Here is a 26,513-nt window from a genome sequence, read left to right as displayed (position 1 = left end):
GGTTCCCATTTGAAAATAGGAAAGGCCACTTAGGTATCCTTTATTGTTTTTCTAATACATGTAAATAAGAAAGTTCTGTAATCTTAAAGCTAGAGTAATGGGAAGTAGCTGGGCAAAAACATATTTTTGGATCAATGCTTCATTTCTGTTTTTCTGACAGAAACCCTGTGTAAATAATACCTGAAAGAAAATAGGAGATGCCTTATGATCCCAGAAGGTCATTTCTTCAAGGGCAAAAACTTTTCAAGCATATCCCACATGTGCCACTTCAATCTCACTGTTTTACTCTCTCAGCTGGCTTTCCTGCCTGGGCATCATGCCAAGTGGACTGGACTGCCCCTCATTGTCACTTCTGTTCTATGGCGCTTGCACCAACTGCTGTTATTCTAGGCTTAAGGAAATTTTCTAACCACTGGATAGGCTCCAGTGCTGTGCACTAATGAGTTGCAGATTGGAGCACTCTAGTGTGCATATGTCAGAATAGTGCCATAGTTTATATATATTAAAAAAAAAACAAAAAACAAAAAACCCCCAAAAAACAAACCCAAAAAGCCAGTAGTTAAAAAATGCTGCCTACTCAAATTGACAGAATCATGACCTCTGCACTTCATCAGAAATTCCTGCAGACTTACAAAATAAAGGAGTTTGGTTTTATCACACAGAGTGAGACTCATACGGAAAAATGGAAAACACTACATCACTTGACCTTAGGATGCCCCCTTTTCAACCACAAATGAATATAATGCATAAAAACTCTAAATTAACTTGTAAAAAAGAGATTCCATTTTACATATTAAATTTGGTGATCCTTATTTTGGTTCTCAAGATTCATTTATAATATTAACACATGAGCAAACCTAATAATTTCAAAGACTGGATTTCTCATTTGGGGATGATTACTAAAGTTTCCTTTGTATGGAGTTCACATCATGGCTTAAACTTTCCTTGCATCAGGAAATAATGAACAAGCATCACTTACCAAGACTGAGTCACAAATATTTGCTTACACTAATATAACCTTAAAACTAATTTTAAGCAACTTAAGGAAACACAGAGCCATCTCTGAATTATGATTCACTACTCTAGGAAACTGAAGAACTATTTCTCTCTTAAAGGCAGAGGAACAGTTATATAATTTCCTTATGGCGACATCATAGTCTACCAAAGTGGATTTGCTTCTTCGTAGATTCCAACTCAATAGATTTCTTGAGTAATGAAATTACATTTTAAATTTTTGCCACACTTAGTGTTGGGTACTTTGAAAATTCAATCCCATAACATCCTTGAACTGTCATCAATATTTTTTCAGGCTGTATCAATAAAATTGACTGCTTGTAGCCCTGAATTCTGCTCTGCACATGGAAACAATATAATTTGTTTTAAAGTATTTTCAGAGAAAAAAAACCCCAGAACTTCAGCTAAGCTATCCATAACATTTGAAAAAACAGAAGAAAAGTAAATGTTCTTAGCATTTCAGCATGCTGGAAACATTGACCTTTTTTTTTTTTGATATACAAATCATAAACCTCACTGTTTTGTTTTGATTGATACATCTTCCTGTTTTTTGGAACTTTAACATGTTCATTAAATTGGAACTTTCCGTACTTATAATACTCTGAACTTGCCTCAGAAGCATCTTGACAGCTTTGGTGTAATCATATATGTGAGGACCACCAGCTACACAGTTGTCGAGATGCCTCATACCTACAACCAATCTGTTGCTTTTACAAGTTTAATCTAGGTATTAAGGAGCTGATTGTGGAACCATGTTGATACAACATCTTTAACCCAGCTGTACATCATATAAACCACTATGGGTGGTGGCAATCCCCCATGATTCCTAGAAATAGTCCATACCTTTAACTCCCTAATCTGTAATACTACAAAATGCTGCTCTAATTTTTTCCGAAGCACAAGTGGACTATCAGCAAGGGTCCGACAGTGTTATTCCTAATTACCTTTTTTTTTACTCTTGATCCTGTGGCTCTCATAATTAGTTACCTGGGGCTGCAATCCAATTTGAAGTGATGACAAGAAAGTGATCCATGAAAAAGTAATAAGTTAAATCCAATTTCTGCCTTCCTCTAATTAAATGCACATGGAACTAATGACTCAAACCCTACCATTTCAGTGATAATGGTAATTAGCGAGGTGGGAGTCACTCTCTTTTTCAACACTGTAGGTGTAAACCACAAGGTAAAATGGCAGGAGCACTCTTAATTACATGTGTCATTTTGTCAGCAATTTACACATTTTTGACCAGTCAAGTAGGTTTCAATTGTGTATTTTTTGGTCGTTGTTTTCTCTACTCTAATGACAACACCACCACCTATCCCATGTTCCAATATGAGAGCTTCTCAGATTTCACAATCAGAAATAATTTCATCTACTGTTTACATTTATCTGAATGCATATGCTTGATTTTCACAATTTTCTGAGCAAGAGCTTAGAAGTGAACCAAAAGCACCTGCAGACAGAAAACTAACTTCGGGAGACTACAATCAACCAAAAGAAATGAGGAGACAAGGATGACAAAACAAACAATTAAAAATGTGGAGGAATACAGTTTACAAGTTTCCTTTTCTTCTTTCAACACTCCAGTTTTTTGTTTTTTTTGTGATTCTCCAATGCCATGATGGCATAACTTATATCTTTCAACCAATAGTAATTTCAACACCATTAAGGTGTTGTTGCAGTAGAAACATAAAATCCTGCATATGGAATCTGGCTGGCAAAATACATTTTGATCAATCTTCAATTGTTGCTGAGTTATCAGGGCCCAAACTTTTGAAATTTCAGTTTTTAAAATACGGGTAGTGTTGCAAATTATGCATTTTTATCATTTATAATTCAAAATTACATGCTTTTAAAAAATATTTCTTCTTGCCAATTTTTTCCTAGTGAATGGGATGGAAATGATGCAAGTTACCAAGATTATATGTGGCATTAATGCACAACAAAAATACTGCCTAAAGCACGTGTCATATGACATCAAATAAAAATGCTAACAAACACCTGCCGAACCTAATATTTTTTCCCTTCCAATCACTGTCAATTGGACCAAGGCACAGACTGCACTAAATCTCACTATCTCTCCTTCCTCTGAATTGATCTGTTGTATAAAGAATATCATGTTCCTTAAGAAAAAAAGCTAGGAGAAGATCAGAATCAAGTTCATATTCCTTCCTGGACTGACTGAAATTGTGGTCGCCAGGAGTCCAGTTTTCTGCTGACAGAAACACACAGTACTTCCTTTTTTAACTTTAGTGTTGGAAGAATCCACATGTAATTTTACTTTCTTCTGAGATAAAGGTACCATTTAATTTGTTTCAACTCTACGTGCAGATGGCCACAACTAAAATCCCTAAAAATCCAATATAAGTTAATACTCAGACACTCTGGTCAAAGTTTTAAATTTTCATCAATAAAATTGCAAATGTATGCATTTACAAATTAATCTTGATCCAGCAAAAGTTGCACATTTCAGGGTTCTAAACATACCTTTAGAGTTAAACATTTATCCACTCAAACTTTCCACACCAGGCAAATATTTGCAAATTATCCTCATCTGATATTCATGATATTTTACGTTTTCTACCTTTTGGCCAACCATATTCATGATATTTTGTTTTCTATCTTATGGCCAACCATTTCTTATATCTCCTACCAACTTTCAATTTTCTTTTGTTTGTATCATCAGACTGGGAAACTGAAGAGCCCTGCCAAATATAAAGCCAGGAAGTGTGAAATGTGCTTAAAATATGAGTCACAGCATATTTGGAGGTTTGTGTTTTTTTAAGTTATCAGAAGATCAGATCCCTCCTTCCCTGTCAAGCCTTCTATATCGAGGATCTGAAATATGTTAAAATAGGTCTCTAACTGCAGTTATCCAGGCCAAAAGAGATAAAGGATGAACAATCCAAGACCTTCTGGAGGATTCCACTTTCATTTGGAAGGTTTTCAGGCTATGATGCCCCAGTGAGGACACAGAATAACAGGATACATTTGAATGATAAGGCTTTTTCATCAGGGAATTAAACAGAATAGAAGAATAGTTTTGAAGCAAAGCAATAACTACATACTTCTGCTAGAGTCAGAGAGAATGAGACTGGCTAACTAAGATCTCATATAAGCAGCAGTCGGTCTTTGGCGATCATAAATTGGCCAAGCATAGCCCATTCCTACCCAAAATAGTTTAAATTCTCAGTTTGACAACTCTTGAATTTAGGGGAGGGGAAGGATCCCAGAGTGTCTTATTAATAGAACAAAAATTCTACATTGCCTCTTTCCTTTCCCTCACAACATATATGATTGGAGCTCTAGACAGTGTGTTAAATCAATCAATCAATGGTATTCATTGAGCACTTCCTATGTGCTAAGCCCTGGGGAGAATACAGTACAACAGAATTGGTAGACACGTTCCCTGCTCACAGTTAGTTTACAGTCTAGGGGGGAGACAGATGTTAATATAAATAAAATAAATTATGGATGTGTGCATAGGTGCTGTGGGGCTGAGGGAAAACTCTCCTCTACCTCTTGTCATTTTGATAACTATTGGGTATAATTTTCATCGTGACCATTAATTCATATATTAGCCGGTCACAACAATAATATGATGGAGGCAGGGGAACTTTTCCTTTTATATACGCTTTGTAGGTGTACTGCTGTTTGTTACAGACAGGGAACGTGTCTAATTCTGCTGTACTGAACTCTCCCAACAGTGCTCTGCACACAGTAAACACTTAACAAATATGATTGACTGGGAAAGGGGAAGCGACTTCTTGTTCATTTAGTAGGCCCAAGAAGAAATTAGTTCATCTTTTGAAAATACATCACTTAAAAAGACACATGTTCAAGAGGGAAAATGTGGGGAAATCAATCTTATTCTTAAAATCTTTAAGTGCTGCTTAATATGATCAGTTTGACTAAACAGATTGGAGGGAGTGAGGGGGTGGGGTGTTTTACTGTCTTTAACCAAAGCTCTACAATTTGCTTTATGGATCGTTTTGGGTGGTGGGGTGGTGCTGCTTTTGTTGTGGTGTGGTGGTGATGGTGATGGTGTTGCTTTTAATAAGAAACAGTCATTTATCAATACATTTGAGTCTGTTATAACCTAGAGATTCCTAGTATTTTTAAGGCTGCAAAAGCATCAGGAGTGAGGAAAAAAGGAATGGGCAGTCATTTGAATCACCGAGTGACAGGCTGGGCTAGCTCTCTGTATACATTAATAAATTAGAATTTTAATTGTGTCTCTGACTGCAGGAGATGCTCCAGTACTTTAATATGTACCAACAATTGGCTATGTTATGGAATCTGCTATGTGGCCTTCACTGTTGACCTCTGCAACACAATTCCCAGTCTGACTACAGAAACTGTTCAGTTTGATCCTTTCAACTTATTTGAATCCTGACAAATAAGCTCACAGCTGAAAGGTCAACACAGTCATATTTCATCCTCTGGAGCTATTCTTAAGACATCTGCACAACAAAGCACTTCTTTTAGTATCTGACATTGGACCTTGCCAGCACAATTCCTCATTAAAAATGTCCCCAATGGAAGAGTCTATTAAAAGGCATATGGATCAGCTATGGATTCACCAAATCAATGTTACTGGAAGGAGTAACAAACATTGCACAGTCCCATTCAACATTTTCAATAATGTGTTACTCTAAAGTGGAAAATTCCCAAGAGAATGATGGTTTCATTCTTAACCTGATATGAAAGAATTCTAACTTCACCTGCACAGCCTTTCCTTATGCTGAACAACTTTGGAAAGGAATTAGTCACATTGACCAGAGCAAAACAGAAGAACCATACAAGTACAGAGGAAGCAGTGATAGAATGTTATTTAAACATCACATTTACATTCCTCATATTCATTTGGAGCTGCTGTTTCAGATTTTCAAAAAAAAATCTCAGGTTAGCCCCCATTTGTTCACGCAAAGTTTAGCTGAAAGCATATTTTACACATTTAAAATCTAGAATGCTCCAAATCTCATATGTATTCTATTTCTATTTTATTTTACATTTATAGAACAACTTTTTTTTCCTAAGGAAGAACTCCAAATTAAAGTTTTCAGTTGTTCCCGAATAACTAGGTTTCAGACAGTTGGGAATCTAAACTTAGAAGATATCGTGGAAAAGGCCTTCTAAATTTGAATGCAAACAACTCTGGGCTTCGTATAATTTGATGCAAAATTTTAATCTCTTAAAATTTCCTCTGATCAGTGAACTACAAAGATTCATAAACAGAGATTTTAATGATTATATGACAAAACCTACATCATTCCCTCTCTCTTGTCAACTAAGGGATCACTTCTCAAGTTCTTCTTGATGGCACAAAATATAGAGCCCAGTCTAATTTCACAAGTGCCTAATGCTTACATTATTATATGTAATCACTTTGCTATAATATTAAACTATTTTAGAATTTCTTTTTTAACAGCATGGGATTTTTAAAGTAAAATATTTCCCAAGCAGGACCTACATCTTCTAAGAAGTCTGCACTAGCCAGGTGTTTCCAAAGTGAACCATACTATTTGATTCCCAAACCTCTGTCTACATAGTAGGGAAATACATCAATCATGATACATGATGTTTACTGAGAGCTTACTATGTGCTGAGCACTATACTAGCTGCTTGGGCTGTAATCCCAAGGGTGATCAAAATCTTGAGTTAGACTTGATCTAAAAAAATCTATAGGATCCATATAGGATCCAAAGGAGGTCTGGAACCCAAATATCTATTGGCATGCCTTGCTTTGCTGTATCTGAGTTCTGAGAAAGGATCTTAAAGGTGAGGAACAGGAGGATGTTTACTGTTGTGAAATATGCCAAAGTATTTAGAATTATGCCGATTTAAGAAGTCAGGATAGGTATGTTCCCTCCACCAGATTTTCTTCTGGCATTTAAATTCACCATGCAATCTACACTAGAGTTACTCATTTACTATTGTTACTAATCAGCTAGTAAGAATACCTCCAGGGTCTGGAAGATGCCATGAGCTATAGATGTGCTAAATGTTTCATTTTGTTACCTGAAGGGCTGGTTGTTTGTCATTCCTCTTGGGAGACTTTAATCCACTAACTTGTTGCTGCTGTAGAAGAAGCTGTCGCGCCACCTGAAGTGCCTGAAAAGAAATGAAAAAAAAAATGTTTCTTTTGCTTCCCTTTTAGAGCCCAGTTCAGGGAAAATATAGCATTATACACAACCCCTTTGGATCTCAATTTTCCCATTTTCCAGTACAAAAAATATCACACGAAACTGATCACCAGACTGGTTTTGGTACTTTTTACCCAATCTTGACAAATCCAACGGCCCCTATTCCATCATAATCCTCTTCATTCTCTCAGTTGCCTATGAAACTGTGGACCATCCCTTTATTCTAGAAACACAATTTAACCTTGGTTTCACAGATGCTGTCCTCTCCTGTTTCTCCTCCTATTTCTCTGGCCGCTCCTTCTCAGTCTCTTTTGCAGGAGCCTCCTATACCTCTTAACTTCGAACTGTAGGTGTCTCTCAAGGCTCAGTTCTGGGCACCCTTCTATTCTCCAACTATACACACTCTCTTGTAGAGATCATTTGCTCCCATGGCTTCAACTACCATCTCTACATAGATGATTCTCAAATTTACCTCTCTAGCCCTGACCTCTCTCCTTTCTGCAGTCTCACACTTCCTCCTTCCCTCAGGACGTCTCTATTTGGATGATTTGGGACACCTCAAATTTAACATGTCCTAAACAGAACTCATCTTCTCACCCAAACCCTGCCCTCGCCAGGTCTTTCCCATCATTGTGACAACACCAGCATCCTCCCTCCCAAGTCCATAACCTTGGCATTATTTTTGATTCATCTCTCTCAATCAACCCACATATTCGATCTATCACCAAATCCTGTAGGTTTTACCTTCACAACACTGCTGAAACATACCCTTTCCTCTTCATTCAAACTGCTATTATGCTTATCCAAGCACTTATTATGTCTCACCTTGACTACTACATCAGCCTCCTCACTGACCTCCCTGCCTCCTGTCTTGCCCCACTCCAGTCCTTACTTTACTCAGCTGCCTGGATCATTTTTCTAAAAAAAAATTCAGTCCCCATGTCCCCATTGGTTAAGAACCTCCAGTGGCTGTTCATTCACCTCTGCATCAAACTGAAAACTCTTTATGATCAGTTTTAAAATGCTCAATCAGCTCATCCTCTTCTACTTTACCTCACTGATTTCCTGCTTCAACCCAACACATACACTTTGTTCCTCTAAAGCCAACCTTCTCACTGTAGCTCAATCTCATCTATCTCACTGTCGACCCCTTTCCCATGAACTCCTTCAGGCCTGGAACTCCCTCCCCCTTCATATGTGATAGACTGCCACTCTCCCAATCTTCAAAGCCCTACTAAAATCACATTTCTTCTGGGAGGACTTTTCTAAGCCCTCATTGCCCCTACTCCCTCTCCCTTCTGTGTCACCTAGGTACTTGAATCTGTGTCCTTTAAGTACTTGAAACAATAATGATTGTGGTATTTGTTATGCACTTACAATGTACTCAGCAAGGTACTAAGCGCTGGGGTAGATACAAGGTAATCAGGTTGGACACAGTCTTTGTCTCACATGGGGTTCACAGTCTAAATAGGAGGGAGAACAGGTATTGAATCCCCATTTTGCAGATTATGAAACTGAGGCACAAGGAAGCTAAGTGACTTGCTCAAGGTCACACAGCAGACAAATGGTGGAGCTGGGATTAGAACCTAGGTCCTCTGACACCCAGACTTGTGCTCTTTCCACTAGGCCATGCTGCTTCTCTGATCCCTTTCAGTAACTCAGCACATCAAGACAATATCTGCATGTTTGATTTTTTTTGTTCTTTAACTTATGTGTAAGGCTAGAGGCTAGAAAATCCAAGGTTCCTTTGAAGAGATTCTGATGAAAAGCCACCTGAAAAGCTAAGTACTACACCAGCCCTAGAAGGTAGACAGAAAGCAGGATTTTCCAAAGAAACTAACTGCAATTTGTTTGGAAGATAAAGGTCATCTACAAGTCAATCACTTGAGAACTAGGGATGGGAACCTGGAAGAGGGGACCTGAATACAGTCTTTCCATATGAAGTACTTGCCCCAGAGAAGGGCTCACAGGCAGATGTGAATATGGAGTTCAAAATCCATGAAAAATCTGCCAATGGGTCAGCAGACTCATAGAAGGCAGCTTTCTGAGGATGCTGAGACCAAGCCACCCTGTGGACCACAATTTGCATGTTCTTCATCTACTAGTATATTATTGGAAGGGACAAAATCATAAGAGTACGAATTAACCTCTTCTTTTTAAAACAAACAAAAAAAACCAAATAAAATTCATGAGGTTCCAAAAAGAGCCAAACTGACAAGACTGCTACTGATGCAAACAGAAAATGAAAGCCTAGAAATCTACAGAGATGTCCAAAAGATTCACTGACCAATGACCATAAGCAGATACCTCCTGTTAAAACACAATAAAAGTGCTTTGAAGCATGGGCAAGACCTAGGGGCAAGAACTCAAAGCTGCAGCATAGTCCAACTTCAATGTCATTGAGTTGGTGGAAACTTTTTTGTGATAAGGGAGAGAAAAGGAAGGAAGAGCCAGAGCAAGAAAAAAAAGGGGGATAAATAAAGGATTGGAGGAAAGAATGCATCTCTCCCTCCCACTCATCCTCAGCTATCCCTCGTCCCATGGTGGCTTGTTGCCTACTGCACTCACCACAACCAGCACTTCAGATGCGACGGGACAGCCTCACTTGTCTGTGAGAATGAGGAATGTTGGAGAGACCTTCTTGCAAGAGCCTTAAGAAAAAGGCTGTCTGGGAGGAACGTCTGGAAGCCAAGACGGCTGGGAGAGTTGCCTGAGACTCAAGCCTGCTGTCTCACTGGAGGATTCACCATAGCTGGACTCAGGGTTTCCTTGTCTCCTTGGAGACGTTCGGTACATGCGGAGGCGTAAAAGTGGGCAGACTGAAGATTTCATTTATATCATATACGAAAAATAGTGCCTTTACAAGTTGCCTGCATCGAAGGCATGAAAAAATGACTTCATTTCTACTGCATGTGTTCAGCGAGCTATTTAGTTTGAAGAGTTTATGGCTTTTTAATGTACGAAAGGAATGGCTATAAATTTCAAGGGCTTAAATTTGGAGTTTTCTGATCAATGGATGGATTGATTACTACGGCAGGGTTAGATTCTTGGTTGAAAAAGTAGGCCAAGGAACGGGCTGTGGTTGTAGAGGGAAGATGAGACAAGGAGGGACTGGAAAGGAACAGGAGAAATTGAATTCTACTCAAAATTTTTAGGGTCCAAAATAAAATGAAGGCTACAACAACAATCAATCAATCAATTGTATTTATTGAGTGTTTACTGTGTGCACAGCACTGTGCTAAGTACTTGGGAGAGTACCCTATAACAGAGTTATAACGAGCATACAGTCTAGAAGGGGATTCAGACATTAATACGAAAAAATAAATTACAAATATACAAACAGTATGTACAAACAGTACATAAGTGCTGTGAAGATGAGGGAGGGGTGCATAAAGCATGGAAATTAATTCATTCATTCAATAGTACTTATTGAGTGCTTACTATGTGTAGAGCACTGTACTAAGTGCTTGGAATGTACAATTCGGCAACAGATAGAGACAATCCCTGCCCACTGACGGGCTTACAGTCTAATCGGGGGAGGCAGATAGACAAAAACAATAGCAATAAATAGAATCAAGGGGATGTACACCTCATTAATAAAATAGGATAATAAAAATATATACAAATTAGCGGACGAGCACAATGTTGAGAGGAGGGGAAGGGAGAGGGGGAGGAGCAGAGGGAAAGGGGGGAAAAGAGGGCTTAGCTGAGGGGAGATGAAGGGGGGGCAAAGAGGCAGCAGAGGGAGCAGAGGGAAAAGGGGAAGCTCAGACTGGGAAGGCCTCTTGGAGGAGGTGAGCTCTCAGGAGGGCTTTGAAGAGGGGAAGAGAATTAGTTTGGCGGAGGTGAGGAGGGAGGGCATTCCAGGACAGTGGGAGGATGTGGGCCAGGGGTCAATGGCGGAATAGGCGAGAATGGGGGACAGTGAGGAGGTGGGAGGCAGAGGAGCGGAGCCTACGGGGTGGGCAGCAGAAAGGGAGAAGGGAGGAGAGGTAGGAGGGGGCAAGGTGTTGGAGAGCCTTGAAGCCTAGAGTGAGAAGTTTTGTTTAGTGCGGAGGTTGATAGGCAACCATTGGAGGTTTTTAAGAAGGGGAGTGACATGCCCAGAGCGTTTCTGTAGGAAGATGGGCCGGGCAGCGGAATGAAGAATAGACTGGAGTGGGGAGAGACAGGAGGAAGGGAGAACAGAGAGAAGGCTGACACAATAATCCAGTCGGGATATTATCAGAGCCTGTACCAGTAAGATAGCCATTTGGGTGGAGAGGAAAGGGTGGATCTTGGCAATATTATAAAGGTGAGACTGGCAGGTCTTGGTGACAGATGGGATGTGTAGGGTGAATGAGAGAGCTGAGTCAGGGATGACACCAAGGTTGCGGGCTTGAGAGACGGGAAGGATGGTCGTACCATCCACAGTGATAGGGAAGTCAGGAAGAGGAGAGGGCTTGGAAGGGAAGATAAGGAGCTCAGTTTTGGACATGTTGAGTTTTAGGTGGCGTGCAGACATCCAGGTAGAGACATCCTGGAGGCAAGAGGAGATATGAGCCTGAAGGGAGGGGGAGAGGACAGGGGCAGAGATGTAGATTTGTGTGTCATCTGCATAGCGATGGTAGTTGAAGCCGTGAGAGCGAATGAGTTCACCATGGGAGTGAGTGTAGATGGAGAACAGAAGAGGGCCGAGAACTGACCCTTGAGGAACTCCTACAGTTAAAGGATGGGAGGGGGAGGAGGAGCCTGCGAAGGAGACCAAGAATGAACGGCCAGAAAGATAAGAGGAGAACCAGGAGAGGACGGAATCCGTGAAGCCAAGGTGAGATAAGGTGTGGAGGAGAAGGGGATGGTCTATAGTGTCAAAGGCATCTGAGAGGACAAGGAGGATTAGGATACAGTACGAGCCACTGGATTTGGCAAGAAGGAGGTCATGGGTGACCTTTGAGAGAGCAGTCTCGGTAGAGTGGAGGGGATGGAAGCCAGATTGGAAGGGGGTCCAGGAGATCCAATGCAAGGTTGATGCAATAGGAAGAGGGAGAAGAGGGAATGAGAGCTTAATCAGGGAAGGTCTCCAAATTTTCTAATGGGGCCAAAATAGTTTAGTGTGACTCCAAGTTGATATCCGGCTATTAGTTTGAGAGATGCCTTAAAGATCCTACTTTCTTCTCTTTAATGATTAAATGAATGAACATAGATGACAAATTTTACCTAGTATGATTTTCTGTAGCTAGCTAACTACAGAAAATCATACTAGGTAAAATTTGTCATCTATGTTACTTAAAGGATTTGTTACTAAAAATGTGTTCATGCTTGAAACACACCCACATTTATAAAGTAAAATCTGCTGCATGGTCTAATGAACTAGGTTACGACCTTCATATTCAACTTATCACCTATCATTCCTATCCTACCCTACGTATCAGAGTTCTCTTTATAGGGTTAAAGGGACAGGGAAGACAACAATTTTACAAACTGCAGAGCAAATCAAATAAGGTTCAAAAGAAATTGTGTCTGAATCACGATCATTCTAGTCACATCAATCAAATCAGAAAAAAACCCACAGCTAACATGCACTACTTTGTTTACAAATATTATTACGCATAAGAGAAAAAAGCACAACAAGGATGACTTGAAATTGTTCTAAGATCCTTGGACATGGCAGAAATAGCGTAAGTGTAAAGTATCCTTCTTATTAATAAATCATACAGATTAGTTGCTAAAATGCTTCCTAGGGATATGATTAACATAAGATGAACCCCCACAAGGCTCAAGAGGAAATATCCCACAAAGCAGAAGCCATGTGTGACACTGAAAAAGAACAAACCTAGGGAAATGTACAACCAGAAAGCCCACGAAGATCTCAGCAAGAAATGCTATGACACTTAAATTCATAAATTCTTATAAAGTGCTTTGAAATCAACAGATAAATGGTGCTAGCTATTCATTTTAATGGCATATATCACTGCATCTTAGATTGAAAAGAAGAGGGGGAGCAGATTCTATCTTACTTCATCAGGTTCAGTGTAGTGAGGTTGAATTTGGGACATAATTACTGTGGATGCATTTGTGATGGCTGCTGCAGAGAAGCAAGCATGGCCTAGTAGATAGAGCCTGGGCATGAGAATCAGAAGGATTTAGGTTCTAATCCCAACTCTGCCACTTATTTGCTGTGTCACCTTGGACAAGTCACTTCCCTTCTCTGTGCCTCAGTTACTTCATCTGTAAAATGGGGATTAAGACTTTGAGACCCAGGTGGGTCAGGGACTGTGACCAATGCAATTATATTATATCTACCCCAGAACTTAGTACAATGCATAGCACATAGAAGCACTTAGATACCATTATCATGATTATTATTGTTATTATTATTATTGTTGCTATTCCCAGCTGTCCCAATTAAAGCCCTCAGAAAGGAAGATGGGCTATCAATAAGCCAGTACTTTCAGGTACTAATTTCCCTCTTAGTCAATCAATCAATCAATGGCATTTACTGAGTGCTGACGGTGTGCAGAGCACTGAACTAAGCTCTTGAGATAATACAACAGAGTTGGTAGACACGTTCCCTGCCCATAGTGAACTACAGTTTAGAGGATGTACGCAAAAGAGGCACAAATAACTCTCAATTGAAAGCCTGGAATAACTACCTGTTTAGCTAGTCCCTGCCCACAAGGAGCTTACGCTCTAATGGAGGAGACAGACATAGAAAGTAATAATAATAATAATGTTGGTATTTGTTAAGCGCTTACTATGTGCCGAGCACTGTTCTAAGCGCTGGGGTAGACATAGGGGAATCAGGTTGTCCCACGTGGGGCTCACAGTCTTAATCCCCATTTTACAGATGAGGGAACTGAGGCACAGAGAAGTTAAGTGACTTTCCCACAGTCACACAGCCGACAAGTGGCAGAGCTGGGATTCGAACTCGTGAGCCCTGACTCCAAAGCCCGTGCTCTTTCCACTGAGCCACGCTGCTTCTCCTAGTAGGCATTCCTTTAATCTTATTCATCCTCATTAGTTTTTCATGTATGAATTGATCTGTCTCTTGCAGGGAAAAGAGTCTCAAGCTGGAAAGGAGGCGGAACCAAAAAGATGCAGGGGGGCAGAAGGCAGAGAAAGGGACAAAGAAAGAAAGAAACCAAGAGGAATAGAAGAGGGTAATTCCAGAGTCCCACTGTTAACACTGCTACTTAGGCCATGGCAGTGGGGGTGGAGCTTGTTGCTGCAGTGGCTTTCTGGGATGCTTCTAGTACAGCCAGAAACATGGTGATCCTCCTTGACCTCTCTGCTGCCTTTGACACTGTCGACCATCCCCTCCTCCTCCATACCTTATCTCACCTTGGCTTCACGGACTCTGTCCTCTCCTGGTTCTCCTCTTACCTCTCTGGCCGATCATTCTCGGTCTCCTATGCTGGAGCCTCCTCCCCATCCCATCCTTTAACTGTTGGAGTTCCTCAAGGGTCAGTTCTTGGCCCTCTTCTGTTCTCCATTTACACTCACTCCCTCGGTGAACTCATCCGCTCTCACGGCTTTGACTACCATCTCTACGCAGATGACACGCAGATCTACATCTCCGCCCCTGTCCTCTCCCCCTCCCTTCAGGCTCGCATCTCCTCCTGCCTCCGGGACGTCTCCACCTGGATGTCGGCCCGCCACCTAAAACTCAACATGAGCAAGACTGAGCTCCTCATCTTCCCTCCCAAGCCCGGTCCGCTCCCAGACTTCTCCATCACCGTGGATGGCACGACCATCCTTCCCGTCCCTCAGGCCCGCAATCTCGGTGTCATCCTTGACTCATCCCTCTCGTTCACCCCACACATCCTATCCGTTACCAAGACCTGCCGGTTTCACCTCTACAATATCGCCAAGATCCGCCCTTTCCTCTCCACCCAAACGGCTACCTTACTATTACGGGCTCTCGTTATATCCCGGCTAGACTACTGTGTCAGCCTTCTCTCTGACCTCCCTTCCTCCTCTCTCGCCCCGCTCCGGTCTATTCTTCACTCCGCTGCCCAGCTCATCTTCCTGCAGAAACGATCTGGGCATGTCACTCCCCTTCTTAAACAACTCCAGTGGTTGCCTATCGACCTCCGCTCCAAACAAAAACTCCTCACTCTAGGCTTCAAGGCTCTCCATCACCTTGCCCCTTCCTACCTCTCCTCCCTTCTCTCTTTCTACCGCCCACCCCGCACGCTCCGCTCCTCTGCCGCCCACCTCCTCGCCGTCCCTCGGTCTCGCCTATCCCGCCGTCGACCCCTGGGTCACGTCCTCCCGCGGTCCTGGAACGCCCTCCCTCCTCACCTCCGCCAAACTGATTCTCTTTCCCTCTTCAAAACCTTACTTAAAAATCACCTCCTCCAAGAGGCGTTCCCAGACTGAGCTCCTCTTCCCCCTCTACTCCCTCTGCCATCCCCCCTTTACCTCTCCGCAGCTAAAGCCTCATTTTCCCCTTTTCCCTCTGCTCCTCCACCTCTCCCTTCCCATCCCCACAGCACTGTACTCGTCCGCTCAACTGTATATATTTTCGTTACCCTATTTATTTTGTTAATGAATTGTACATCGCCTTGATTCTATTTAGTTGCCATCGGTTTTTACGAGATGTTCTTCCCCTTGACGCTGTTTAGTGCCATTGTTCTTGTCTGTCCGTCTCCCCCGATTAGACCGTAAGCCCGTCAAACGGCAGGGACTGTCTCTATCTGTTGCCGACTTGTTCATCCCAAGCGCTTAGTACAGTGCTCTGCACATAGTAAGCGCTCAATAAATACTATTGAATGAATGAATGAATGAATATTGGAACCACCACTTAGCCTGGCAAGGGCCATTTCAGCTGTGGTGGTGGAAAGGACAGCTCCTGCAGAGGAGGAGGCAGCCGGTTAACCTTTCCTCTACTTCTCCACTTCTGGGCTACTGCACTGCACCACCACCACCAGGGCTGTCAGGTCCCCTCTCTCCACCCCAGAAGAAAACAGGTTTTGGGAAGTGGAAACAGAGCCTTAAAATCACGACCTTGCCTCCTAATGTGTGATATCTGGTCATTATTCATGTATCCAAGCTAATGGTTCAGCTTTCTCTTCAAGCCCAATCATCACTCTGCATTCCTCTCAGACCGAAGTTGCTACTCAAACTGCCCCAGCATGCTCTTGCTCTTCCATGTGCAAGTTTTTTTTTTCCCTTTGGGGTCCAATCTATTTGATAGGAGGTCCATCTGTTGTATCTGTCTGCAAGTTACATGGCCTGCCCATCTGTGTTTTGCTCCGTAAATAGCTTGTTGTGTTCCTGAAGTGAGACTTTGCTCAGGCATAGTTTCATTGCTCCTTGGGTTACAGCCATGTTCTCATCCTTGGAGCATCTTGTAAACCAACGTAATGATCTATATTTCTCTGGTGACAAAATAGGGGAATCAAAAAGTTTTCTTTTCTTTCTCATGGACCCTTCATTATCCAACAGTGAGGTTCTAATTTTACTGAAACGGAACCAAGCCACTTTTCTACTCCTACCTTCATCATCAAATATGATGATGATGGTATTTGATAAGTGCTTACTATGTGTCAAGCATGGTTCAAATGGTTGAGGTAGATAAAAGCTAATCAGGTTGGACACAGACCCTGTCCCACATGGGGCTCACAGTCTTAATTCCCATGTTACAGATGAGGTAACTGAGGCACAGAGAAATGATGTAATTTACCCAAGGTCACACAGCAGACAAGGGGCAGAGCTGGGGTTAGATCACATATCTAACCTTAGATCCCAAGGTTACATCGCAGACATGTGGCAGAGCCGGGATTAGCACCAAGGTCCTTTGACTCCCAGGCCAGTGCTCTATCCAATATGCTGGACTTATTTATTTTGACCATGATAAATGAAGCTTTCCACTTTTTGATTTCTTCCATTATGTATATATGACTGGATCCTTTTGGGCAACATTTGTTATGCCTCCATTTAGCTTGCAAAAGATTCATCTTTACCTCTTTCCCAATTTGCATTTTCCTCTCCAATTCTTCTGCTTCGTTTGCAAATATAACCCAATTGTCCGCGAAGAGGAGGTGCATTAGTTGCTTGCCATCTGTACTAATTCCCTCTTTCCAGTTAAGTTTGCTGAATAGTAACTCCACTGTGGCTGTAAACGGCTCTGGCGAGATTATGTGGCCCTGCTTGACACCTCGGTGTAGGTTTATTAGCATGGGCTGTTGAACACTGTGATTTCTGTTATGCAATTGTGGCTCATCTCCTCCAGGAGGCCTATATATGTCACAAGGATTCCAGTTTCATTGAGCATATAGAAAGTAGGGTTGATTTCCTCTGATTTGACCTTCCTTGTAATTTATGAACACAAAATAAACTGGGATTTGGAATTTGCAGCACTTTTTTGTTAGTTTCGTGAACATGGTGAATAGCTCAGTATCCTGAGGATGAGAGGCAGGGTGGCCTAGTGGAAAGAGCACGGGCCTGGGGGATAAAGGACCTGGGTGCTAATCCTGACTCTGCCACATGTCTGCGATGCAACCTTGGGCAACTTGTTTTGTTTCTCTGTGCCTCAGTTACCCCAACTGTAAAATGAGGATTAAAGCTGTGAGCCCCTTGTAGGACACTGGACTGTGTCCAATCTGATTAGCTTGTATTTACTCCAGCACTCAGTATAGTGCCTGGCACATAGTAAGTGTTTAACAAATCTCTACACTCTAAACATCTCTAAACTGTAAGCTTGTTGTGGGAAGGGAATGTGTCTATCATCCCTGTTATATTCCTATATTGTACTCCCACAAGAGTTTAGTTCAGTGCTCTGCATACAGTAAACTCTCAATATGATTGCTTTATTGATAAGAATAAAAAAATAATCTGCCTTGTTCTCTGTTGACACGCTGCTCAACACCACTGACTGTGTATGACAGGTGAAACATCCATGAGAAAAGGGTTATTTGGAAAATCCTCACTCTGCTTTCTCATCAAAATTAAACAAGCTCTAAAACAAATTAAACAAATCTTTCCTGATTAATGCCCCAACAGCCCAACTTGTATAAACCCATCCACCAACCACCTCTAGCACTTAGGGGCTGATTTATACTCTTCCTCTGCACTTTCGTATTTATGTTTATTTAACTGCACATTCAATTATATATTTATAATTGATCCATCATTTATTGAGCTCTTACTGTGTGCAGAGCACTGTACTAAGAACTTGGGAGAGTACAGTAGAACAGAGTTGGTAGACACATTCTCTACCCACGAGGAATGTTTATTCTATTTGTAAATATTTCTATTCCTGTCTTCCTCACTCACTGCAAGCTCCTTGTGGTCAGGGAATGTATCAATTCTTTATTTTGTACTTCCTAAATGCTTAGTACCATGCATTGCACCTAGTGAGTGCTTGATAAATGCTATTTCTACTATCATTACTACTATAAAAAATACTGCCTTTATCCTTTTCCAGACAGTCATGATGTGCTTCTTCACAATATATGTGTTGAACCATTTTTTCAGGCCTTTAAATAGATGTATACCTGCTTTGAGAGCCTCTAACCATAATTTTTATAATGAACTAGAGATTTTCTGTATTTTACACTGAAAATGAAGCATTCAACTTCTTCCCAAATTACTTCTGGGACTAGTCCCAGGTTTCTTTTTGGCTGAATATGACTTACTGTAACTTTCAGTGAGGAGAGATCATTGTAGAATTCTGTGCATATTTTGTCCCTCTTGAGTCTGTCTTCCTCTTTCATCTTTCAGTGTTACTCGGATACTCCCTTTTGACTCTCGATGCTCTCCTTCAGGTCTGCTATCCCTTTCAACTTCTTTCTCAAATCTTCCTAATATTTTATATCATCTTCTGAATATCCTTGCAACATGTTCTCTATTTCTTGTTGCTCTTTCCTTCGGCATTTATGCACCCTCTTCTTGCCATCATTTCCAGGCCTCCTCCTTTACCCTTTGTTTCTCTCGGCACTATTTTCACTCTGGTCCTATTTGCTGATGAGGCCATTTTTTTTGGTTAGGAATTCATAATAATTTTTAGCTAGTCCCATGGTGGAATGAAAATAGAGGCACCATGTGTGCAATTCCTCAGTTGACGTGCCATTCCCCATTTTCTTTTGAGCTCTTTGAATTCATCCTTCTTGGGCAGTGATGGTTTTTTATTTCGATTACAGAATCTAAAGGTGGTCTGGGCTGGTGCAAATTAGGCTTTCCTCTACTGTTGAGGCACTGAGGATCACTTTGTGTCTGTCAGTATGTAACTGATGTGTGCTGGGTGACTCCCTAATGAGTTTTCCGGGGACACTGCTCCTTGGGGGCGGGGAACATGTCTACGACTCTGTTATATTGTACTCTCCCAAGCACTCAATGCAGTGCTTCACTCTGCATTCCGGAAGTGCTCAATAAATACCCTGAATGACTGACACTGATACTGTGGTTCTTTTTGGTATGCTGTATCCCTGACAGCAAGCCCATTGCACATTCACTTAATTGCCAATGATGTATTCTTGCTCACTTACCTTCTGACCTTTAAAGGCAGCATTATTAAAGTTTCCATGCTATGCAATATATGATGACCTCTTTGTAGCACATCCTCTACTTCCTCAAAAAATCCTTTAGTTACTGCATCCTCTGCCTTTTGTGGGGGTGGTACTATTTTAAGTGTAAGGTAACATCAAATGTGCAGGATGAGTGTCACAACTCTTGGAAAAATGATATAGCTTCAACCATGGACACTACCTCCCTCAAAAAATTATGTATGCATATACCCTTACTGTGTTGGATTTAAAAGAAAAAGGAAAGAATTTGTCATACAAAGCTAAAGTAGATGACTTAGAAGTCCCAAACTCAACTTTCTAGATCCAATACTCGATGGAAATTCTCATTGGTAGGACTGATTCAATACTTCATCTTTATGAGACAGATCTTCTTGGTTCAAAATAAGAGAATAAAATACAAATAATGAAAACCTATTACCTAGAATTAGCTATGGCACTTTGTATGTGGGTACTTCAAGCATAAGTGCTGGAGTAATAATAATGATGGCATTTATTACATGCCTAAATATGCGCCAAAAACTTTACTAAGCAATCAATCAATCGATGGTATTTAATATTGAGTGCTTAATGTGTGCAGAACACTGTACTAAGTGCTTAGGAAAGTACACTATAATGGAGTTAGTAGATGCCATCCTTTCCCACAAGGTACTTACACTGAGGGGAGATGCAAGATAATCAGATGGACACGATCCTTATCCCACAAGAGACTCACAATCTAAAGGGTAAGGAGAGCAAGTGCCTTTATCGCCACTTTATGGATGAGGAAATCGAGGACCAGAGAAGTTAAGTGACTTGCCAAAGGTTACATAGCAGGCAAATGGTAGAGCTGGAACTAAAACTCACATTTCCTAGCTCCCAGTCTCATGCTTCTTCCTCTATGCCACACTACTATGCTGGGGTAGATACAAGATAATCAGGTCAAACACAGTTCCTGCCTCATACAAGGTTCACAATTGAAGGGGAGTGGAGGCAAAGAGAAGTTAAGTGATTTATCCAAGGTCTTATACTGTAGACCATGCCCTTTGTATGTATCTACTTTGACTTCACTGACACTGTCCTCTCCTGGTTCTCCTCCTATCTCTCTGGCTGCTCAGTCTCTTTCGTGGGCTTCTGCTCTACCTTCCACCCCCTCATAGTGCAGGCCTGGGTCCTCTTCGATTCTCCATCTACACCCACTTCCACAGAGAACTCATTTGGTCCCATGACTTCAACCACCATCCCTGTGGGAATGATTCCCAAATCTGCATCTCCAGCCCTGATCTCTCTCCTTCCCTGTAGTCTCACATTTCCTCCTGCCTTCAAGACAGCTCTACCTGGATGTCCCGCTGACACCTCAAACTTATCATGTCCGTAACAGAACTCCTCATCTTCCCACTCTAATCCTGACCTCCTACTGACTTTCTCATCACTGCAGATAGACAGTACCACCATCCTCCCTGTCTCACAAGCCCATAACCTTGGTATTATCCTGGACTCATCTTTCTCATAAAATCCACAAATTCAGTCTGTCAGCAAATCCTGTGGGTTCAACCTTCACAACATTGCTGAAACTCACCCTTTCCTCCCCATCCAAACTGCTACAAAGCTGATTCAAGCACTTATCCTATCCTGCCTTAACTATTGCATCAGCCTCCTTGCTAACTTCCCTGCTTTCTGTCTCTCCCCATTCCAGTACATACTCCACTCTGCTGTCCTGATAATCATTCTAAAAAATACATTCAGTCCATGTCTCCCCACTCCTCAAGAACCTCCAGTGGTTGTCCATCCACCTCTGCATCAAAAAGAAGCTCAATCACCTTGTCCCTTCTATCTTACTTCACTCATTTCCTACTACAACCCTGCCCGCATGCTTCACTCTTCTGATGTCAACCTACTGACTGTAACTCAATCTCATCTATCCCACTGCTGACCCCTCACACATGTCCTGACTCTTGTCTGGAACTCTCTCCCCTTTCATGTGTGACAGAATATCACTCTCCCCACCTTCAAAGCCTTATTAAAATCACATCTCCTACAACAGGTCTTCCCCGACTAAAACCCTCATTTCCCCCACTCCCTTTCCCTTCTGGTCACTCTTGAATTGGATTTGTGCCCTTTAAGCACTTGATGTTCATCCCACTTTCAGCTCCACAGCACTTCTGTACATATCTGTAATTTATTTCAATGTTTGTCTCCCCATCCAGACTGTGAGCTCCTTGTAAGCAAGGAACATGCCTACCAATTCTGTTATATTGTACTCTCCCAGTTAGTACGGTGCTCTGCACCAAGTAAGCATTCAATAACTACAATTTATTTATTGAGTGATTACACAACAGGTCAGTGGCAGATCTGGGATCACTAATGATAATAATAATAACTGTGGCATTTGTTAAGCGCTTACTATGTGCCAGGAACTGTACTAAGCACTGGGGGGGAATACAAGCAAATCAGGTTGGACACAGCCCCTGTCCCACAGGGGGCTCACAGCCTCAATTCCCATTTTACAAATGAGGTAACTGAGCCACAGAGAAGTAAAGTGACTTGCCCAAGGTCACACAGCAGCCAAGTGGCAAAGCTGGGATTAGAACCCATGACCTTCTGACTCCCAGGTCTGTGCTCGATCCACTATGCCATGCTGCTTCAGCCTGGCTCTCCTGACTTCCAGTCCTAGGTTCTTTCGACTAGGTTGGAGAATAATAATAATAATAATGTTGGTATTTGTTAAGCGCTTACTATGTGCCGAGCACTGTACTAAGCGCTGGGGTAGACAAAGGGGAATCAGGTTGTCCCACGTGGGGCTCACAGTCTTAATCCCCATTTTACAGATGAGGGAACTGAGGCACAGAGAAGTTAAGTGACTCGCCCACAGTCACACAGCCGACAAGTGGCAGAGCTGGGATTCGAACTCATGAGCCCTGACTCCAAAGCCCATGCTCTTTCCACTGAGCCACGCTGCTTCTCAAGTACTTCTCAAGGAGAAGTAGCGTGGACTAGTGGAAGGAGCACAGGCCTGAGACAGAGGACCTGGGTTCTAATCCTAACTCTACCATTGTTTGCTGTGTGACCTTGGGCAAGCAATTTAACTTCTCTGTGCCTCAGTTTAACCTGTAAAATGGAGATTAAGTTTGTGAACCCCATGTGGGATATGCAATGTGTCTAAAGTGATTTGCTTGTATCTTTTCCAGTGCTTAGTACAGTGCCTGACACACAGTAAGTGCTTAATAAGTGTCATTACTATTGTTACCATTATGTCCTGGTAAGTACCTAGGGGATGGTCCCAATAGATACATTTAGTAAGAACAAGTGTTTGCTCTGAGTTCTTCCAAGACTTAGCTAAATAGTAGTGCTTGATAGTCCACTGTTTTCAAGCAGTCTACCAGCCATAGCTACAATTCATTAATTATATTTTTTGAAGAGCAATTTCTCAGCTGTGCAGTAGACCCCAACTTTATGATTCTCTCTAGGGATTACGGTTAGTAAACCCAGATTTCTCAAGTTTTTTTTCTTTTAAAGATTTTGTGTCTTTAATCCCAAATAATTTACAATAATGCATGAATAACTTCCAATTGGCAGTATAACCCAGAAATATATGAAGTAAACCTCAAGGATATCCCTTCTAATAAAGCAAGTTGAGAGAGACAGTACTCACTACTCAATTTGCCGTGGGTAGTTGCCATATTGTCAGAGTAATGGCTAATCAGAATCATCTCCCTCTAATTTCTTCCTAGTGGTTCTCCTTGTTCCTCATGCTAAAACCTGATTCTTCTATAATTTCAAGGACTAATCAACAGTTACTGCATATTAGAGGATGTAAGGAAAGAGAGTAAAAAAAAAAAGGGTTGAAGGAAAGCTGAAGAATAAAAGGAATCACATTTTCCCCTTTATTTCTTATATGCTCCTTATATGCTCACAGAGTGCCTCTGTGAAACCAATTTGTTTATCACAGTTCAACTCCAGCAAACATTGACTATTAGAATACTAGTACTCATCACTTAACTTCAAATGACAATCTCTCTGAAGATTATTTTCTTGAGACATGGTAACCACTCCAGTTTAGAACTGAAGAGGTTTATGGGTCAGATTGAAAAATGAGATTGTGTTTGCCTGCCCGAAGCACGAACCTGAAGAGTAGAGTATATCACCAGCCACGCCAGTTGGTCTTCAACATTTCAATTAAGTATTATGAATACAAATACTAAAAAAGGAATATATTTGGAATAACAAACTGATCTAGCAATAAGCTTGTTACACTATCTCACAATGAATTTAAACTTTGCAGGAAATGCTAGATTATGAAATATGGATGTAGTCTGCAGTTCTGAAGTAACAGAAGTGATGAAGACTCTCATTATGAAAATAATAACTTTCCTTATTAAAACTCTGATACCCCAGTCTTGATGGGAAGAAATCATCCAATTGTTGAGAAAGCATGTTGGCTCCTGGGCTGAATCAGTTCTTGATCTCCTCACTGATACACCAAATAAGAGTGTCATTTGTGCCCAAGTTAGCAAAGAAACCCATTCACATTATTTGGACCATAAAATAAGCTCCTTATGGGGAGGGAACATGCCTGTTAATTCTATTGCAGTGTACTCTCCTAAGCACTTAAAACAGTACTCTACACTTAGTAAGCACTCAATAAATGCCATTGATTGAGTGATTGATTGATTAGCCATCAGAGAGCAAAAGCATTAAGTCCATGGTAATATTGGATTTGAATCAGTGACCTAGAAGGGAAATCCTCTGAGCTTGGAAGCAGTTTTTTTTTTAAAGAATTAAATGTTTTGGGGAATTTTATCATACTTCATATTTACAGAGGGCATTTCATGTAGAGATCCTGAACTATTTTACAATCATTACCAATGGACTAGTAAGAAAATATCTACATAAACCCAGTGATAAATTAGGCTAGAAACTCTAACAGTGCCTTATGATGCTTCTTCATCAAAATAACATAGATAGGGAATTGCAAAAATTAGATTTCTCATGGGCCCATACTTTGAAAATGTTTGCATTTACAAGATCTGGTCTGGGTGTTAAATTTAGCAAATCCTTGCCTATGGGAATGTTTCTCAAAGTACATGAGATGTTGACAAGATTTTACAGCTAAGCAAACTGGCTTTTGCAATTAATTTCCTAGTTTTGGGGTGGTTTTTTTTTAAAGAAACAAAGGTAGGAAAATATTTGTAATAATAATAATTATAGTATTTGTTAAGCATTTACTATGTGCCAGTCACTGTTCTAAACACTGGGGTAGATACAAGATAATCGGGTTGGATACAGTATCTGTCCTACATAGGACATGTGGGACAAGGCTCACAGTCTTAATCCCCATTTTACAGAAGAGGGAAATGAGGCATAGAGAAGTGAAATGACTTACCCTAGGTCACACAGCATACATGTGGCAGAGCCAGGATTAGAACCCATGACCTTCTGGCTCTCAGGCCTGTGCTCTATCCACTAGCCCATGTTGTTTCCCCAAGGTAGCATCTTCACTAAGTGGCAAAGTACTTCATAACTGTGTTCTGGCTTAGAACCTAAAGACAGTAACAAGACCTCTGCACTAGATAACCAGAAGTAACCCCCATGCAATAGTTCAAGTTCAGAAAACGTTCTACCCGTTCACAAAGAGCATTATTCTAGGCAAGCAGAAATAATGAATGGGAATTTTTCTCAGACAAAATAGGATAACAGCTCTACCTCTTGCAAAATCCCCTGAAATATTTTAATGGTTGTAAAATGGCCAGGAAGTCTGTTTGAAGTTTCTTATAAGAAAAAAATCCTATTAGCTCTGTGCCCCATAACCCCATGTTGGGGCACTGGTTCACTACACATTAATGGGGCAAGTGCCAGACAGTGATTCACCAACACCAATTCCTTCAGCACCTGAGTTTTCTTTAGAGGTATTCCCTTCAAGTACTGACCAAGCCTGAGCCTGTTCAGCTTAAAGATTTGACGAGATCACAGCTCAAGGTGCCATGGCTGCAGGCCACATTGAGCATGTGGTGAAGTGAAATGGAATTGAAGTTTATTCTAAAATGTATGAAATATTCAGTTGGAAGCTGCATTCAACAATTTACTTGTTCACGTTTTGGACAAGAGCTTGTAAAAAAATCAACTTATCCCCTCCCATGTTCACTGTAGAAATGCCAGCATGGCAAGTCAAACAGAACAGGTGAATCAAAGGGATGTGTTAACCAATCACTGTCTCCAGTTCCTTCCCCGGCCTGTCCCGCCATGCCCCCCCACCCCCACCCCCGCAGCGAATAGGGAAACATTTGTAGTTTTACTTATTAATGATTTGACTTGAATATGCTAAACTAAGAGTTCCTTGTTCTTGAGACCTGAATGGAAAACTCAAATTTGTTTAAAATAAATTATATTGAATGTTACTTCACTGAATTACTGCTCATCAAACACATTCAAAACCAGAGTCATTTCACATCTATCCTATGTCCCTTCCATATTATGTGTGCTTCCAAAACTGCCTGAAAGATGATTCATAACCATATGGATTTTGAAATCAACAGGGTATTTCACCAAACTCCAAAGAAAGGAGCCAATAGTTGAATAGAACCGACAGGGAAAAGAAGTGGTTTATGAATGGCCTACAGAAATGTAAAACTCAAGATCTGACGGTTCCTACGGGGTCTCAAATTTCCTGGAAACTGAGAAGCTTATAACAGTAGTTGTGCTCATCTAGCCTGCAATGCCTTGTCCATGGCAGGACCTGTACAGTGCCTTTATGGCCCCCTTGACCACTTAAAATCTCGGACCGCTCATGGGCAAAGAAAGGAGCTCTTTTCATCAGAGCATCTATTTTAGCCAAATAGATATACTCAGAGAGAAAGAGTTGAATAAATAC

The 26,513-nt window shown here is 41.3% G+C and overlaps 1 protein-coding gene across 6 annotated transcripts in view; it reads right to left on the bottom strand.

The window, feature by feature from the left end:
- FOXP1 (forkhead box P1) overlaps nucleotides 1-26,513 on the bottom strand; it is a 359,850-nt gene that overhangs the window by 165,523 nt on the left and 167,814 nt on the right. For all 6 annotated transcript variants that reach the window (XR_005659478.1, XR_005659477.1, XM_039910133.1 and 3 more), the window contains one exon: nucleotides 7,036-7,128. Coding sequence is in view for 4 of the 6 variants with exons in the window: in XM_039910133.1 (XP_039766067.1) it covers nucleotides 7,036-7,128 (93 nt within the window). In the remaining 2 variants the exon portion in view is untranslated. The remainder of the gene's footprint in view (nucleotides 1-7,035; nucleotides 7,129-26,513) is intronic.

This window comes from Ornithorhynchus anatinus, chromosome X1 (assembly GCF_004115215.2).
Source record: "Ornithorhynchus anatinus isolate Pmale09 chromosome X1, mOrnAna1.pri.v4, whole genome shotgun sequence".
NCBI lineage: Eukaryota > Metazoa > Chordata > Mammalia > Monotremata > Ornithorhynchidae > Ornithorhynchus > Ornithorhynchus anatinus.
This window is presented reverse-complemented; position numbering and strand designations above follow the sequence as displayed.